This window comes from Bidens hawaiensis, unplaced genomic scaffold (genome assembly GCF_021521415.1).
Source record: "Bidens hawaiensis isolate Kalapana, Puna unplaced genomic scaffold, B.hawaiensis_p1.1 tig00014098_1, whole genome shotgun sequence".
In the NCBI taxonomy this organism is placed as follows: Eukaryota; Viridiplantae; Streptophyta; class Magnoliopsida; order Asterales; family Asteraceae; genus Bidens; species Bidens hawaiensis.
In genome coordinates, this window is record NW_027492213.1 from 455753 (window position 1) to 473835 (window position 18083).

An 18083-nucleotide genomic window follows, 5' to 3' on the forward strand; every position below is an offset into this window, starting at 1 on the left:
TGGCCCACTGTTCCCTTCCACCACTAAAATATTTTCCGGCGATGCACTGTTCCGTCGGCCTACTGTTCCCTTCCACCACTTAAATATTTTCCGACGACGCACTGTTCCGTCGACCAACTATTCCCCTCCACAAATAAAATATTTTTCGGCGACGCACTGTTCCGTCGGCCCACGGTTCCTCTCCATCACTAAAATACTTCTGACGAGCCACTGCTATCCTCTTTCTCATGACAACAACCTCCCATTCTCCATTTCAACTCCACCAAACCAAATCAATAACCATTAATTGGTTTCCCTCCAAAGACCTACACACACACCACTCTACCAAAATCTTCTTTTCAAGATTGGTCTCCTCTTACGATGGTCCATCTTGTGGGGGCATATTAGAGAACATAACCATTAACGGTTTCCCTCCAAAGAATTCATACAAATTAATATTTAAAATATGTAACTCTCGTTTATATTAAGATAGTTGGAATAAGTTTGATTAGTTTATATTATATATTTAATATTCCATATTTGTAGCTTGTAACCGATTTTCTTTTCTTGTATTTATACCTTACTATTGTTAATAACAAAATCTAGTTGGTTTGATAAACTTATTATCGTATAGAATGAAATGAGAGAGAGAGAGAGAGAGAGAGAGCATGTTTTTATACTAGAACCGACAAGATGTGTTAGTTCACCCGTTTTCGGTAAAGTCTAAAAACTTCTTTCATTGTTTGGCTACTATGTACAACTTTATTGTTATTCACAACACCAACACATTAACAATAATAGTAGCAACAACAATAATAATTATAATACAAAATATAAAATGTCTTACCACTTAAGCTTCGTGAATGTTTCTACTAGCATTTCTAGGTTAGTTCCATTAAGCTAGGAGCTTCTCCCCATTCAAGCCCAATCCAGAGCTGAAAGAAAATGAATAACGATCATGTATGTGTAAGAAAATGTGTAAATCTGAAATAAAACTTAAAATACAAAGTGGAGAGTGGAAACATATCAAACACTATAATATAAAACAACCACATACCTTACTTTAACGAAGAGACGAAAATATGCAATCCTCCATGACGTGCTAACTATCAATGGGGCTAATATGATCCAAAACCCAGTAACAAATCCCCAATCTTCTCCATCGTCTTCTCTTTGCTCTCCTGTTGTATGAGCTTCTTTTTCAACTGGTTTACAACCATCAGTTTTAGTTAGCGGAGCTCCACAAAGTTTGTTGCCAAAGAAGCTAGACTCACTGAAGCTTTGAAGCTGAGTACTTGTTGGAATTCTTCCAATCAAGTTGTTGTAGGACACGTTGAAGCTACTCAAGGAATTCAACTTTGACAAGCTCATGGGAAGTTCCCCTTAGCGATAAATCTAAGGATTTAAGTGCTTTCATGTCTCCAATCTCTTCTGGGATCCTTCCTGTCAACTGATTTCTTGACAAGTTGAAAAATTTTAACTTCTTGAGGGCCATAAGCTCATTGGGGATGCATCCAGATAAATTGTTACTCGAAAGGTCCAACAACATCACCAGTCCAAGAATAGTACCATAGGTGTCCTCTCTTCCCTTCATCGCTAATGATTCACTAGCAATTGATGACCAATCATCGTAGACAGCAGAGAAAGAAAATTTAACGTTTGAATTAGTTTTCATGCCTGAGAGGACACTAAAGTTGTTGAAGCATCTTGGAATATTTCCAGACAGGTTATTATGAGCAAGATCCAGTATTTGAACATGTATAAGATAACAAAGCTCATGGGGAATATTTCCAACAAAATTGTTGGCTCTAAGGTTGAGAATTCTCAAAAGAGTGAGTTTTGTTCCAATCCATGTTGGAATGCTTCTGCTGAGTTCATTTACGCTAAGTTGAAGAATCTCTAATGCTGTCAAGTTCATCAGGGAAGGCGGTAATCTTCCACCAATCTTGTTCCCATGCATATTCAATAAATGTAGGTAAGGTATAGAACCCAATGTTCTAGGAATCTCTCCCGAGAAATTATTATTCTGCACGTTAATGAATACCAAACTCGGCCACGCATCCCAACAGTCTGGAATGACACCCGACAAGTTGTTATTTCCCAAATCAAGAACACTTGTTTCACTCACACCAGTGGAGCACAACAAATTATCTAATGACCCCACAAAGGAATTACTTGATAGATCTAAAAGTATTGGAAACATTCCATATGCGAGAGAAGGTAACTTCCCCCGAAACTCATTAAAGCTTAAGTCGACAATCTGAACTAATGGGACTCCCAACAATGTAAACGTTCCTTGGATATGATTATGTGACATATTTAAATAGTATAGATTGGGAAAGAACCTCATAAATGATTCGGGCATGCTTGATGAAATTCTTGTGTTGCTGATGTCCAAATATGTTAAATCAATTTGTGATTGCAACCACAATGGAAAATGAGGCCCTAAAACCCAAGAACTCACAGAAAATCTTTGGAGACGAAAACAGGGAACTTTTAGTTTTAAGGTTAGGTTGTTCGCTTTTGCTTCTAGACTATTCATGTTCACTAGATTGGAAAAATGAGTTTCAGTCACAACACCCGCCAACAAATTGAAAGATAAATCTAAATTAACCAACTTTGAAAGTTGACCGATGCTATCTGGAAGGGGGCCATTCAGTCGGTTATGTGAAAGATATAACTTTTTCAATGATGATAGCTGTCCAATCCAATCATAAAGGCTTCCATTTAGTTGGTTTAAGCTAAGATCCAAAACCTCCAACAATGATAATTGTCCAATTGAGTATGGAATGGAACCACTAATTTGATTTACACTAAGATCTAATGTCCTTAGGAATGATAATTGTCCTATGGAGTTAGGAAGGGTACCATCCATATAGTTCTCAGAGAGACGTAGGTGCACTAGATTACTTAGTTTTCCAAGTTGATTAGGTAAATGACCCGTGACTCCTGAGAACGAGAAGGATAATGACTCCAATGAAAATTTTTTCAAGAAGATAGGTTTAACTAATATTACCAAAATTGTTAAATGACAAATCAATTTCTCTCAAATTGCAAAGGTTACCTAATGATTTAGGTATTCTCTTGGTGAGTTCATTTGATGATAAGCCAAGGAAAAGAAGGGAGGTTAAGTTGCGAAGGGAATTAGATATGAACTTGAAATGCCACAACTACCAATATCCAAGGAGATAAGATTAATACTAGATATATCTTTTAATACTAATGGAGAGTTAATGAAATTATTCCCATCAGCATGAAGAAACTCGAGAGAAGTCAAATTACGAAAGCTATATTCACTACCATGAATAATGCTATTAAAGAGACATCCACTTAAATCCAGTGAAACTATACTAGTTTTACTGAATATCCATTGTGGCATAGAACTACCAAAACTATTTAAAGAAGATCAAGCAATGACAGGGATGTGAGATTAAGACTAGGAACATGAAGATATGTGTTTGAGAGTTGACAACTAGACATATGTAGTTCGGCCAAAGAAGGAAGAGTGTTGATCACCTGAAGCCAGTCGACTGCCTTGCTAAGGTCCACGCCACTCATATCCAGGTGATGCAACATACCAAGACTTGACAACCACCGTATATTCATCATAGTTGTTAATTCATCAAACGTATAACGAAAATTTCCAAGACACAAGACGTGCAATTTTGTAAGATTCCCTAGTTGTGAAGGAATATTTCCACCGAAGTTGGAATTTGAAAGGTTAAGATACCTTAGGTTTTGAAGAGAACCGATGAATTTAGGAACTTCTATCCCTCCAAAATCGTTGCAGCTCAAGTCCAAATGCTTGAGTTGTTATAGGCCTAACAAGGATGAAGTTATATTCCCTTTCAACTTCTGCTTTGAGGCTTTTTCATATTCTTTCCTGTTGGCGTAGTCTTGCCAATCACAATGACCATCAAGCCCAGGAAGATGAATCCGATGAACATGACCGGCGGAATTATCACACACAAAGTTGTTAAATGCCTTCGGGCTCAGGATTTTCCCCTCGCCAAAAGTTTGATCTATCCCCTCGCCAAAAGGCGGTGTTTGAATGCCTTCGGGCTCCTCGGGCTCAGGATTTTCTAACGGCCATCCCCATTGAAGGATTAGGCCAACGTATGTCGGGTTTGGAGTATCGGGCTATCCTTAAGTACCGGTTAATGATCCCTATGTTCCCGACGGATGAACCTTGCCCAATTTGTCGTAAGGTCTGTTTGGATTCTTTTGGTGACCATGCGGTGCATTGCAAAGAATTGCCTGGCTTTAAATACAGACATGATCTGGTTAGGGATGTTCTGTGTGATGTTCTTAAACGGGCAGGGATTTCTGCTAAAAAGGAGGCCCCTGTTAACTTTCTCACGGATCCTATTGAAGGGAGGTCTACTTTACGACCAGCTGATATTCTTGTGTTCGGGTGGGCAGGGGGGAAACACGCCTGTGTGGATCTTACAGGAGTGTCTCCTCTTGTTGGGCTCAGGGACCGTGGGTTTGTTGTGGGTCAGGCTGCGTTGAAGGCTGAATCGGGCAAAGTTGTTAAACACGAGAAAGCTTGTTTAGATAATCAACATGTCTTTCTACCATTTGCCTTTGATACATTTGGTTTTCTGGCTCCAGAGGCTGTGAAATTTTTGAGTAGGGTTCAGCGCGTCGTACACGGAACCTCTTCAGCTTCTAGGTCCCAAAGCTTCGTTTTTAGCAGGATTGGCTTTGCTGTTCAAAAGGGGGTTGCGGCGCAGCTTGTTGCCCGTTTGCCTGCCACTTTATTGTAATCGTTTTATAGTAAATTATATAAAAAAAAAAAAAAAAAATCCCATTCCATTTGCAACAATCTTTGTCCTCTGCAACCCAAGAAGCAAGTCGATTTGGTTCATCAATAAGACCATGCTTGAAACGAAGAAGTGCTCGTCTCTCGACGTCCATGCACGTTACATGATCAGTGTTTTGATTAGATGAGCATAAATGAAACAAGGTATAAATCACAAGCAAGCACAAGGTACTCATTGTTTGATTAGACAGAGAAGAACAAATTTGATTTTCGTTTATAAGATGAGAAGAGACCTGGTCTGATGCAGGTTGGTTTAATGTTAAACATCAAGCAAACTCTACATCAGTTCAATTAAACAAATAAAGTCAAGGTATGTTGTCCATTTAAAATTATTATTGTGCAATAAAATTTCCAGATAAACACAAAATATATTATTTTAGTAGTACACTATTTCTTCCACCGGCCATGAATGTGATTTTAATTAATGGATGGAAACATTCCATAATGAAATAATTGTGAAAGTTTAGTATAAATAAATATGAAATTAAGAAGTTAATTCTGCGGAAGGTTTGAATTTTGTGATGAAAACAATAATAATAAATTTAAAGTTGAATTTTGTGGTGGGTGTTAACTTTTTTTTTTGTTTTTTGATAAACCAAAGATTTATATGTGAAAAATTTTCAAATGTATTTGTGTGAAACAAGCTAGTTTGAAGTTGGGTTTGATTATTTTTTTTCAGTAAAAACATTTAAATAAAAACGTAAGAATACATCTAGTGACAGAAGAAACCACCTCAACAGACATCAAGAACATAACCAAAACAACAGCAAAAAATGCAAGAAATTGCCATGAACCAAACACATAAACCTTGATGAAATTCCCTATTTTAACCCTCCATTTTCTTTCATAAGCCATGTTAACATCTTCAATCACCTTGTCCAAAAAGGGCACTTTAGTCAATCTCACATGCCTGCTCATCCCATTCCACATATTAGCAACCTCTTCATCACTCTTCAATCTGTTCACTATAATCCCTCTTTCTCTAAGCAGCTTTGCATCTTCTTTAGTGTCAATAATCCCATTCATTAACTCAATGTAATGCGTCAAAATCAAAGGTCCAGACGCATTACACACTTCATATGCCACCAAGTTTCTCAACACGACATCTGTATTTACATCAACACTGACAACGGGTAGAAAGAATGTTGATGATTTCTCATCAAAATCAATGGTAAAGATCCCACCGGATGAGGGAGAAAACCCAAATCCGGCTTTCACAAGATCAGTAACAGAAGGGATTGAGATTTCCTCCATTAATGGAGGTTTATCATCACTAACCACATCCAACGCTTGTTTGACTTCGTCATTAGCTACAACATGTTTCAACAATTGTACCATGGGCGTGCTAGAAATGATCAAACAAGGAACTTTTGCAACGCGCTTGAGGGGTTCGGAAAATAATAATCTTTTAAAGCAACTTATTTTGTGTTGAGTCTCTTCTAGTTGTTCTTGTTCGTCACCGTGATAAGTACTCATCATTTGATCATGATGTTGATCTTTGATGTGAGGATCCACCATCATGTGGTATAAAAACCCCAATAAATGGTTGCAATCTTCGCTAGATCGAAGACTGGACTCGTTATTCGAAACCCTAAATGGAGAAAGCTATTTATACAACCCTAACAACATTGAAGCTAAAGACATTTGGGATGAATGAAGATGAGATTTAAATTCCAACATCTTTTCTAAAAGAAAATTTGGGATTTGATTCTCTAGCATCACAATATCTCTCATAATTGCATTATGAGCAAATTTTCGACACGAAAAATCAAAAAGATGTGACATTCTTGATGTTACTCTAGCGAACGATCTTTCTTTATCTATAGCGTAAATATCAAGAAACTCAAGCAAGAATGAAACATCAAGAGCCATCATCCAAATTAGCGTTTCCCCATCACACTCCAGATACTTATGGTAACAAGCTCGAATTTTAGGCTCAAAAAGGCGTAATTGATCTATGAGGTGATCAAACTTTAGACCATTGTTTTGTAGTTGGTTTTGTAACCCTTTGGCAGCACAAAGCTTGTATCTTTCCATCCCATAGAGCTCAGGTCGCCAATGATGGTAGGGGCCTAATGCGACTTGCTGTGGGATATAACAATCGGATTTTCCTGACACTAAGCTTGTTGGCACGCTGAAGATACACACGGGGATGTTGATATCTTCTTCGATATCTTGTTTAATGGTTTGACGAATATGAAGGATCCATCGGTGGTCACCATAATTCGGGTTTGAGTTTGTACTCATGGTAGGCTGTTGAGCAAATAAAATTTGAATTTGGTAATAGGAGTTAAATGTAGGTTTCATTGAAACATACAAAAAACTAGTGGTAATTAATAAGATGGCTGGGTTAATTACTACTCTTAATTTAGATCGAATTTATTGCAAGTAGTAACGCTTTCTTCTTGGCATATAGTATTTCGATCATCCAGTCCGTTATAAAATTGATAACCCATATAGAACTCGTACATATAGTTATTTAAAACATATAAGAGTTTATTTTTATAACATTTAGCTAGCGTTTGGTATGCATGAATGACAGAAAATTATGAGTACCAATTAAAAGGTGTCTATTACTGTTTTTCGAAAAATAATTGTTATTACAATTGACATTTACGAGTTTATCCAATTTGAATGAATAACATTGGGGAAAATAGCCTAAGAAGCCTTTTGACAAAGAAAAACTGACAGAACAAAAAAGATGCACCAGCCGGGAATGGAACTCGGGTCTGTACCGTGGCAGGGTACTATTCTACCACTAGACCACTGGTGCTTTTGGTTTTATACACCAGAAATATTTATATATTGTATACACACTAGTGATCCAAACAAAGATTTAAACTTTGAATCTTTGCTAGCATGGGAATACAAGTAACTTTCAATTAAGTTAAAGGATAACATCTATTTTGAAGAATATTGTGTTTATTCTTTCATGCAGTGTTTGATTGGTGCGACCATCACTTGTTAAAAATGAGATACCGCTGAACAGAGCTAACAAAACAAAAGGTGGACATTTCTCTTTTCACCCATCAGCAACAAGTAAACATATCTCCAATCAAGAATGAAGTAAAACAGGTTTCCTAGATAGGATCCCAAAGTCAGTAGACAAAATCACAAAACCCATGATAAAAGAATATAATATTGAATTATAAAAGAGGTAAAACGATTTCTACACTATCGTCCTCTAATATCTTTAATCGAATATCAAAGAAACCATACGAACAACAAATGTGTTTTCTCTACTTACACTTTGATCTACCCATCAACGTTAGAACTTATTTTCTGTTGCTAATGATAATATACTCTCTCGTGTTATTCTACGCCTAGTTTTAGCAATCTCCATCTGCTGGAATATTAAGATCAGGGAGCACAAAACTGTCATTCTTCTCTTCTTCCGTAACCACCAACACTTGTTGCGATTTCATATCATTCTGAAACCAAGATACAAATCGTTACTGTGGTTATTTCGATCCATTTATTAATAACCGAGTAATTTTGTGTTTGTCATACCTTCATCTTCTTCAAGTTTTCATTCTCCTTTCTTTGTTTCTGGCATGTGGCTTGTAAGGCTGCTACTTGCTGCTTCACATTACAAACTAAATTAGTGAATTCAATACAAACAATATTTGATCTGTACCAAGTAAGTCAAAGTTAAAGTCAACAAACGTGCCATAAATTTTACTTACGCGTTTTAATTTCTTTCTTTCTTTTAGTAATGCAGTCTCGTCCTCTTTAAGTTCAGCCAATGTCTACAAATAAACCAAAAACATAAATATGATCACAAACGATGACACGCAGGAATCTTGAAGCGCAAATAAGAAGAAAGTGTTACCTTCTTTTTTTGTGACCTCTTCGTGGGCGTTGTTTCATTAGCCCGAATAACCTGAAAAAACAAAAGGTATAAACGATTAGATTTTACGACTATGATTTTTGATAACATTTTGTAAATTTAGAACTAGAAATAACTTAAAAAAACCAAGATTTATGTTTTCCACATGTCAAATAATATGTATATTTTCAGGCACAATATAAATAAAATTAACAAAATAAAATCTTTAAAACTTTGATTTCTCCGTACAGAGAAGATAAAAGCACTTATATGCATATGCTTTGTCATATTAGGTGTTACGTTTGTCTTGTACACGAAGAAACCAATGCTAGGCTGCTAGTTTGTTCACCAAGTCAAAGCCCACCCCAAGTTCCAACAAAAGAATCCATCTTACACTTAAAAAAATAACTTTATTGCCCAATTTATCCACAAAAGTATAAATGGTGTATACCACAAAATTGTTTTTTTTATTGAATAATACGTTAAGTTACAAATGTATTATGTACCTAAATATCCTCCTTTTGTTAAAATCCTAAAGAAAACAAAAGTATATAGGCTTAACTTTGTCTTACTCCTAAATAATCTTATAAACAAGAATCTTTTGAGAACAAGTGGAAACTACAAAGTTGATCCAACTATCTAGGCCAAGTTGACTTTTGACATCATTCAAGTCTTTTAAACCCAAAATAACTCCAATGTACAGTACGTGTTTGTATGACTGTCAAAGAATAATATAAAACTAATGTTTTCTAGTTTCCCAAAACAATTATTAACTCCATTCATCCCAAAACAAAAAAAAGATTTAATAAGCAGTTTTGATAAACACTTTCTAAACATCTTATTATACTTTCAAAACACAGTAATGTACATGCATGTTTAAATATTTCATATTTAGCATCTAGTTGGGAAAAAGATTAAACATGAATCTAATTAAATAGTATCTAAACAAGAATATGTTGCTTAAAATAAAAAAATGATTTAACCTTGACATTCACGAACAATAAATTTGACCAAATAAAGATTGAAGGCTAGTGTAACGCACTAGTCTAAATGAATAAATAACGGACAAGATCTAAACCGTTAAAAATGGAAACAGAACAACCTCACTTTTGACGTTGTCAACGATGGTTTTTAAGGAATTAAATATTGACTCCAATCACATGGATTTAATATTTAAAGTTTTAAACTTTATAAAGTGACCCATATGACCAATAAAAATGGACAAGTAGATGAAGTTGCACACGAGTCCCAATACCCGCGAAACACCGGATTGTTACATAGTAAAGTTCACAACAACTCACACCAAAACACATGCAGACCATTAAAACTTGACACGAAAAACACGTCACCAATATATCCACTGCCTAAATGGCATACATACCCCTAACTGTTTGCTATATTTACATGTTTGGTTAAGTGGCATGCCATTCGTCTTTTTCAACCAAATCTAGATGGGTATTGACTTTGACGGGTGGAGTGCACGAGTCATGAGTTTATGAACCACCAAGTATCATACATACGCAAATTGACTAAAATACCCTTTTAGAAAAAAGGCATAATTGTAAATTGACGAGGAAAAAACGTGGAAATTTGGAGGAAAGTCACTTCATCTGCCTCAAAAACAATTAAATATTTAAAAAGTTTATTTCTCATGGCATAAAAAACATGTAAAAAGGGTAATCCATAAAAGTATCTAGTAGGGGTAATTTGGTCAACGGTGGAATCAATGGCATCGGATTTTCACAACGACGAGATCTACTATTGTACGGTTCGGTACCGGTATTTACTGAGTTTTTCCTCCCTTTGAGATAAGGGTAACATCGTAATTTAACAAATTGAAAAACCGGTAAAGTGGGATGTGTCATCTGACAATATTCATAAAATAAGCTAGGCACTAGGGGTATTCCGGTCAAAAACATTAACCGCAAGCATTAACAACATCGTATAGATTGTAAAGAAGTGGATAAAAAACAAACCTTAGATCTCGAGATATCTAAGCCGTCGTGTAAACAAGTCGGCTTGACTCTTCCAAGCCGCCGCCGCTGACAGAAGTGGCGCCACTCCACGACAGCGGCGTGGTGGGGCTAGCTCTGGTGGTGGACGGTTTGTTACCGGCGGGTGGCGGTGGTCGTGAGCGGCGTTGTCTGACTGTCCAGGTTTTAGGTGGCGGCTTGAGAAGAGCCGACGGAGGAGATGGTTGGCTGAGTTTGAGGAGGACGTGAGCCGCGAAGCCGGCGTCGTTGAAGGCTGAGTTGAGCCAGTTATCGTCGTCATTGTTGTTGTTGGTCATGGTGTGGATAGAGAGGATGGTGGCAGAGAGAAAGTAGGGGAAATAATAATAATGCATTGGAAGGTGGGCTTTATATGTATTTATTGTTACCTATTATTATTATTATGAATATTATTATTATTATTATTATGTGTGTGTGTAGATGGTATTTGTTGGTGTAGGAACGAACGGGTGGAGCTTGGTGTGATGACGGAGGTAGGCCCACTGGGAGTTGACCGCCCATCTGGCTTTTCTTGGGGTGGAAGTCTGTAACTTCTATATATATTTACCACACCTCGACTTTTATGTGTGTAAACTTTTGTTTTATGGGGTTTTTAACGTTTTTATATTAAAGGTAATAATGTATCTTTTTTTAGACTTTTTTACAGTGAACTTCATTAAAAACCAACAACTTAACAGCGCTAAGCTTTTCATAGAGCTTGGAGAAGCAAACAAAAAAAGAAAATTTGCGTAAGAGCATTTTTCACCAGCCAGTCCAGGACCCCTCAAACTTTTTAGATCTATATCTAATCCATAAAAAACCCAATAATTTGATGTCTCCTAGATCTTCCATCTTTGTTTCTTTTCCATCGTGTAGTTTTTCGTTTCCCGCCTTTCAAATCCTCCAACTCATACTTATTAATATGCCTTTCAGAATACTCTTCTTTTTGCTATCCAAATTCATCCTGGAATGAATAGAGAATATGTCTACTGCAGAAAAGAAGAATAGGGGGAATGTTGCACCACGTATCTTTTTCTCGATATAAATGTTATTAAAAACTCAATAAAAGAACTGTTGCAATAACAGGAAAAACGTTCTGGTTTGGCCGTTTGGATTTAGAGAACTTCATCATTCAGGGCTTTCCTGATATCTGCTAAGAACAAAGAATACCGTTAGCCTCATCGCAGGAGGGGGTCTCCTGCGACCAGTCTCCAACGTGAGAATACGAATTCTAATGATGAGGGCGATAAACAAAAGAGACGAGTCCAAAGTGTGAAGTGAAGTGGTGAGAGATGGAATGAATTTACCATTTAATTTGACTCCTTTTATAAGAGAGGTGGAGCTTTCTTTAGACAGCTCACCTCTCCTTTGTAGTAATGCTTATCCTCTTGGCTTTTTTTTTAGGTAGGAGGGATGGTGTAAGCCATCATATTGTGGCAACTGAGGTTGGTCTTGCATATCCCAGTCACTATCTTGGGCATTAAGCTTGCATGTCTTATGCTCTTGCTAAGTCGCCATCATAGGGATATGTCCAGCCCATTTTCCTCATGAATTGTGTTGATAATCTTGGTGGCTACGTTTCTTTGGAAGTTGGGGCTTCTAGCTTCCCTATTGCCTGTAGCTTCTCGCTTATAGCTTCTTAGAGCTGGGTTGGATCCGGATACCTACGTCATTCACCTTTAGTCCCTAGTAGTCAAGACGTACTAACGTAGTAACGACTGCTTGTGACTCGGAATAATCCCAAATCCTCGTGGGTACCTGTTATGAGATGGTTTTCGGGCTCAGTGACATGCCTTTTCATAGTCTGAAAGTCATCTGAGGTTCTCAAGTTGCTCAAATGGGAGCTGGGAGCTGGTGAAGTAGAAGCCTTGATGAAGCTTTGAGGTTTCCTAACTTCCTACTTAAATACCACCTGAATCATTAGTAAAAATTGTTTTGGGCCAAGTTTACAATCCCTGGTCCTTCATGACTCAATCCATTCAGGATTCCTGATCCTTACTGAACATGATATTCTTAGTACTAACAACCATTTATCTTGATCTTGGTTTTGACTTATTCTTGCAGGTGACCATTGTTGACTTAATTCATATTAATTAACTCGTTAAATAACTGAAGAAAACATGTGAAATATGTTTTGGTCAAAAATTACCGAAGCAATTTCGTGATCAAACTATGTGATATATTTAGTACGTCGGTCTATAGGGTCGTTGCGTTGTTACGAGTGAAGCTAAAAGTTTATACAAATGGTTTAGTGTCAGCGTGTTCACTAGCAATTGTTTTGACGTATTTTATAAAACTGTTTTACAGGTAATCAGTAGAAGATTTTGTTAGTAAGATGGAGGATATAGCCGTTAAAAGATCTGATGGCTCATTTTGGTTTTAATTATGTAAAATATGTATATTAAAGTTTTATCACTTTTAAGATGTAAATTACTTGGTGTTTAATTCCCAAGTGTTCTATAAATGAATATTTTAATCTAAAATGACTTCCTCTACGTAATATATACCCTTTGATAAAATTTCAAAACATGTATCAACTATGGTCACACGTCTAAGCCCATGGACCCGGGTGTGACAATATTTATAAACTTGTCGGTCATGTTTAATGTCGAATAACCAACCTCAAATACGGTATATTTGTGATTTTCTTTATAAGTAACAATTGAGACTAAAAAAACAAAAAGTAAAAAAGGAACAATAAATTGTAACTACTAACCTATATCTTATATTAAAACAAAAGAACATGGTCCATTCCTATTGGATGATTTCCTATTTTCTATAAATAATAAAGCCTCTTAGGATTTCTAACTAATAAAATAATTCTAAAATAAATTCTAAAATCTACTTTGTCATATTAAACCTGCTATTGACTCAATTGAATATTTTCTAATAATAACTTGCAATCTTATAATTTTTTAGTATTTTAATAATTCTAAATTAAATTACAACAAAACACACGCAACCATTTTCGTTTTTTATAACTCATACCCAATTTGTTAATAAAACCCTAATACGAATACGATTCAAGATCCATTCTCATGCTCTATGTGTCACAAAACCGTACGTAACGTCATTCCTATCTCTTAAGCTCAATCTCTGTTCTCCTTCCTTTCTCCATTTCAATTGAACGAGTCTCAACCGGTTTAAGAGCTTCTTCAACAAATCAATATCGGTCATCATTGATCAGACAATTCCTTGAGGTATGTTAAACGATTTTTGGATTCTATTATAACATTCATCACCCAATTTCAACAAACCATAATGTTGAATCACAGATTCTGCTATTCGATCTAGACTAAATCAGACCTGTTGTCAAATTCATCACCGTTAATCGTCAAATATACAAGGTATGCAACTGATTTTGCAAACCTTTGCTTCAGTTTACGTGCTCACTAATCTGTTGTTTATTCTCTATGGCTTTCTTCTTCAAATGATTTCAACAGGTGCATTCAAGATATTCCACAAATTAGATTTTTCCAATATGATGTTTCTTAATCATTTATTATATTTATAAATTTGGAAACAAGTAATTATAAGTTATATAGAATCATTATAATATTCTTTTAAAAACAATAAATTACTAAAATGTCGGTTTAATCTTTACAAGTTTTTGCATATATATTTAAGATAGACATTAACTTTTAAACGCTTTGACTTCTATGGCTTTAATTTCAGGCATACAAACATATGCAGCCTGCAATTCACAATATTAATTTTCCTTTAATTATAATTATCACATGTTAATATGTTAAGAATTTGAATATGCGTTTGGAATTGTGTTTGAATTTAAATTTGATGTGATGATATTAGTATTATAGGTTCCTTTTTTTTTATTTTTTTAATTTTGCGTTTGAAGTACTCTGATTTTTGTTTATACTTTTACATGTTATGGATTCTTCAATGTTTGACATTGGTTTATCGGGACTGAGTTTGATTCGGATACTATAGACGTTCTAGCCTGACTTGAATAAAATCTATGCAACTTTATAACTATTTGTTTTGGATGGTGTTACATTTGGTACTTGGTTGTTAACCCTATGTTAACTGTTGGAGTAGCATATTGTTTTTTTTCGCTTATGCTATTGTTTACACTTGCCGGTTGACGCTATTTTTGTTTTTGTTTTGTCAACAGGTGGACTTATATCTTGCTCTTACGGGAATTGTTGTTGTTTCAGTTGAGAATGGCATTCCTATTTTCTTATAGCAAAAAAGGAAAATGGCATTGGATTAACATTCAAAAGGTTAAAAAAACAACACCGAATTGATTTTCATATATGGTTTCTTTTTTTCTTTTTTAGTCTAATTGGTAACATTTGTAACTGTAATCGATTACCTTAACAGATCGGAAATAAACCAACCTCAACTTGACTAACAAGCCCCACCTGGGCCCGCCCAAACATGACTAAACAAGATTATGGACATTTTAAGACGATTCAAATCGTATATCATTATGGTTTCGACATCTTGAATCTTGATGTATGAAAGATTATTTTTGTGATTACTTTGTTGGCTACTGCTTGTGATTGTTCAATTTTTATTAATATCAAATGGTCATATGCGTATGTTTTTTTATTAGGTTTTGTATTTGTTGTTTAATATTAAATGGTCATTTGGTTCTTTGTTAGGATAACCATGAGTTAGTCCATGAGTTTGTTATAAGACCAAATGGTCATATTGTAATTCACCTGCCATTAAGTAATGCCTACAATACCCTCCAGGCTTATCTTAAATATACACTATGGCCAGAATACCCTCCACAGCCAAATAACCAAATATTGGCCCGTATCAAAAGGAAACTTGACATGTATTCTGATATGATTTAACTGAAATATCATCCCAAAACTACCCCTAAAAGAACCTGAAATCAACCTTTAAACCCATGGTTTTTCTTATAACAAACTCATGGACTAACTCATGGTTTTTCTTTGGTCTACCAGATGGTTTTTTTTATCTTGTCATAGAGGTTTAAATTTGGGTGATGGGTAAGCCTGGTCAACCCACCAACAGTTTTTAGTCAATTTTTAGTTGTTTTTTAAGTACTAATGTATAAAAAATGATTACATATACTATTATTATTAAGTTAATAAGGTAAAATTGTCTTAAAAAACCGCGACAAAAGTTATCAAATTGGTTGCATTTATCGTTTTGTTCTTGATATGTTAACAATTGGTAAAGAACATGAAGCTATTAACGTATATATTGTTTTAGCACGACAATTAGTAAAAAACGTGACTTTCTTTTTCTCCTCTATTATAGATAACATTATTTTCAAGTGATTATGCGATTATTATGCAAAATGTTCCGCTGATACCCTGTTACATCACAAATCATTCAATTTATAATCATCTTTTTGTAATTGCATTTAAATATTTTCCACCCGTGTAGTATACGGGTTTATAACCTAGTGTATATATCAATCAAGACCATACTAATTGGATCCTTCATTTAATCATTCCAGATCTCATGAATAAGCCCATAATTAATCGGCTGGATCACATCCCTTATAGAAAATTATCTCGATCCTCATTAATTGGCTGGATCATATCCTAAGCCCATATCAAGATATAGCCCAACTAAATGAAATATAGACCAACTGAATGAAATGCTTGAACTGATAAACACGTAACGTTTTCGAAATTAAACAAGCATGCAACTTGCGCATCTCCTAACTCGTAACAACTAATAATATTTATTAGATCGTAAAGCTAATCCAATAACACAAAAATCATGTTAATAACACTAAAAAAAACCAGCAATTTTAATAGACCAAACATAATGAACATGTGAATCAACATTTGAGCAATGCTTATCCAAATGAGTGCGGTTTGGAGTTGGTATTGAGTGGCGCGCCATACATCAAAACATAATCGTAATTTTGAAACAAGCCCAAGAATTCCACTTTGGTGGTGACGGCCCTGATAGAGGCATGTCATGAAACTAGGAGTGGATCTTGGGTGGTGGGGTGGCAAGAATAAGATTTTTCAAGTTTAAGCTTGACTCAGATGATTTTTTTATATTTACCAATATAATTTTTTATTCGCCTATGTATAACAATATGTGCATACACACACTAGACAATTGTCTAAGTGATGCAAAGGAGAACATAGACACTAGTAATCTCGTAGCGTGTTAATGCCATGCTTAAATTAAAGAGAATACAATTCGTGTTTTTTTATGGTTTAATTTTATAAAAAATATATTAATGTATTAAAAAAGTTATAACCATTTAAAAGCCGTGGAGGGAAGTTGGATAAAGATCAGGGGGCAAAAATGTTAATATTTTCTAAATAACCAAAAGCTAGGTAAAGATACAAGGACAAAAGTGTGTATTCAATAACAAGGAGTAAAGTGCTAAACCCGTCCATGTCCATGAGGTTTGGTAAAATAAGCGACTTTCGTCTAAAAAATTCATTTTTTGCAACTGGACCATTGATGTTTCTCAATTGTTGCTAATGTCGTCCAAAGCTATAACTCCGTTAATGTTTAACGTTAACTTTGGGGGTATTTTGGTCTTGTTATACACTTATTTATAACCCGGCCCCAACACTGGGCCACACCATCGTACCATCGTCGTGTTCCTACAACCACAACCTCTACGTGTTGTCGGAGACCTGTGCAGACCACTGCGCCCCTACAACCACACTACGACCTCCTCGACCGGCTAAACGTCTTTTTCGGTTTCCAAACGTAACGTTTCAAGCTGGTCGGAACACCTTGGGCTCCACCTAGACAATGCTCGTCCTCTGCATCCATCAGAATCTTCTCAGCAACTACATTTACTAGTGCTTGTTCCTTGGTTGCAAATCTAACAGATCTCCAATTCCCACCATTAGTACTCCGTCGCAGACCACCACATGTACCTTCTGTATGTATCGCTGCATCTACTAATTTGAGGAAATGGGTTGGGAAATAGGTTTGTGGAGTAGAGATTGTTTATGAACTTAATTAGAAACTTTGACACGTTAGGTCGTCTTCACGTGGTGTGATGGCTGGTTGGACTATTCACTATCACAATCCAATCAACACAACAATTTAATAAAAAAACTAATTTTTCTCTCATCTATACGCACAACCCAACCAAATCCAACTTTCACTCGTATTCACAATCCAACTCAATTCTTTTGATAAATAAAAGTCCTTCATTTTTTTATAAAATTTATATCAAAACATTCAATTTTTTTTATAAATAAAATCATGTTATTACATTTTTTTTAAACTTACGACTTGTAATTTTCATGAAAAAACAAAGTTATATGTAAAAGTTTGGTTGCAACTGGTTGTGAACAAAAAATAATTTTCAATTTTTTTAATTAAAATGTATTTTGTTATTTTATGTCACTTTGCGACCGGTTATGATAAATGTCATGATAGTGGATAGTCTTATGGTTGAATGGACAGGTGATAACCTGATGAAGATCAATGAGCTGGGGCGGGGTATGGTGGTTAAAAAAATGCATAA

At 35.5% G+C, this 18083-nt stretch overlaps 2 protein-coding genes and 1 pseudogene across 3 annotated transcripts; all 3 read right to left on the bottom strand.

Moving 5' to 3' along the window:
- Window positions 1-1318: 1318 nt before the first annotated feature.
- Window positions 1319-2854, bottom strand: LOC143545904 (receptor-like protein EIX2). Its single transcript, XM_077037692.1, has one exon. It carries the CDS (start codon window positions 2852-2854, stop codon window positions 1319-1321), a length of 1536 nt encoding a protein of 511 aa, XP_076893807.1.
- A 2589-nt stretch (window positions 2855-5443) lies between these two features.
- LOC143545905 (putative UPF0481 protein At3g02645 pseudogene) lies at window positions 5444-7051 on the bottom strand (annotated as a pseudogene).
- Window positions 7052-7930: 879 nt separating this feature from the next.
- LOC143545940 (uncharacterized) lies at window positions 7931-10884 on the bottom strand. 2 transcript variants are annotated; one of them, XR_013137531.1, is made up of 5 exons: window positions 10610-10884; window positions 8637-8687; window positions 8491-8553; window positions 8315-8383; window positions 7931-8235 (listed from the first exon to the last, which is right to left on the bottom strand). XR_013137531.1 is itself a non-coding variant. In XM_077037714.1 (4 exons), exons 1-4 carry the CDS (start codon window positions 8742-8744, stop codon window positions 8134-8136), a joined length of 342 nt encoding a protein of 113 aa, XP_076893829.1. In that variant the 5' UTR covers window positions 8745-8769; the 3' UTR covers window positions 7931-8133. The 2 variants fall into 2 exon arrangements, 1 of the variants encoding a protein (XP_076893829.1); XM_077037714.1 differs by lacking the exon at window positions 10610-10884 and having other exon boundaries at window positions 8637-8769.
- Between the last annotated feature and the right edge of the window lie 7199 nt (window positions 10885-18083).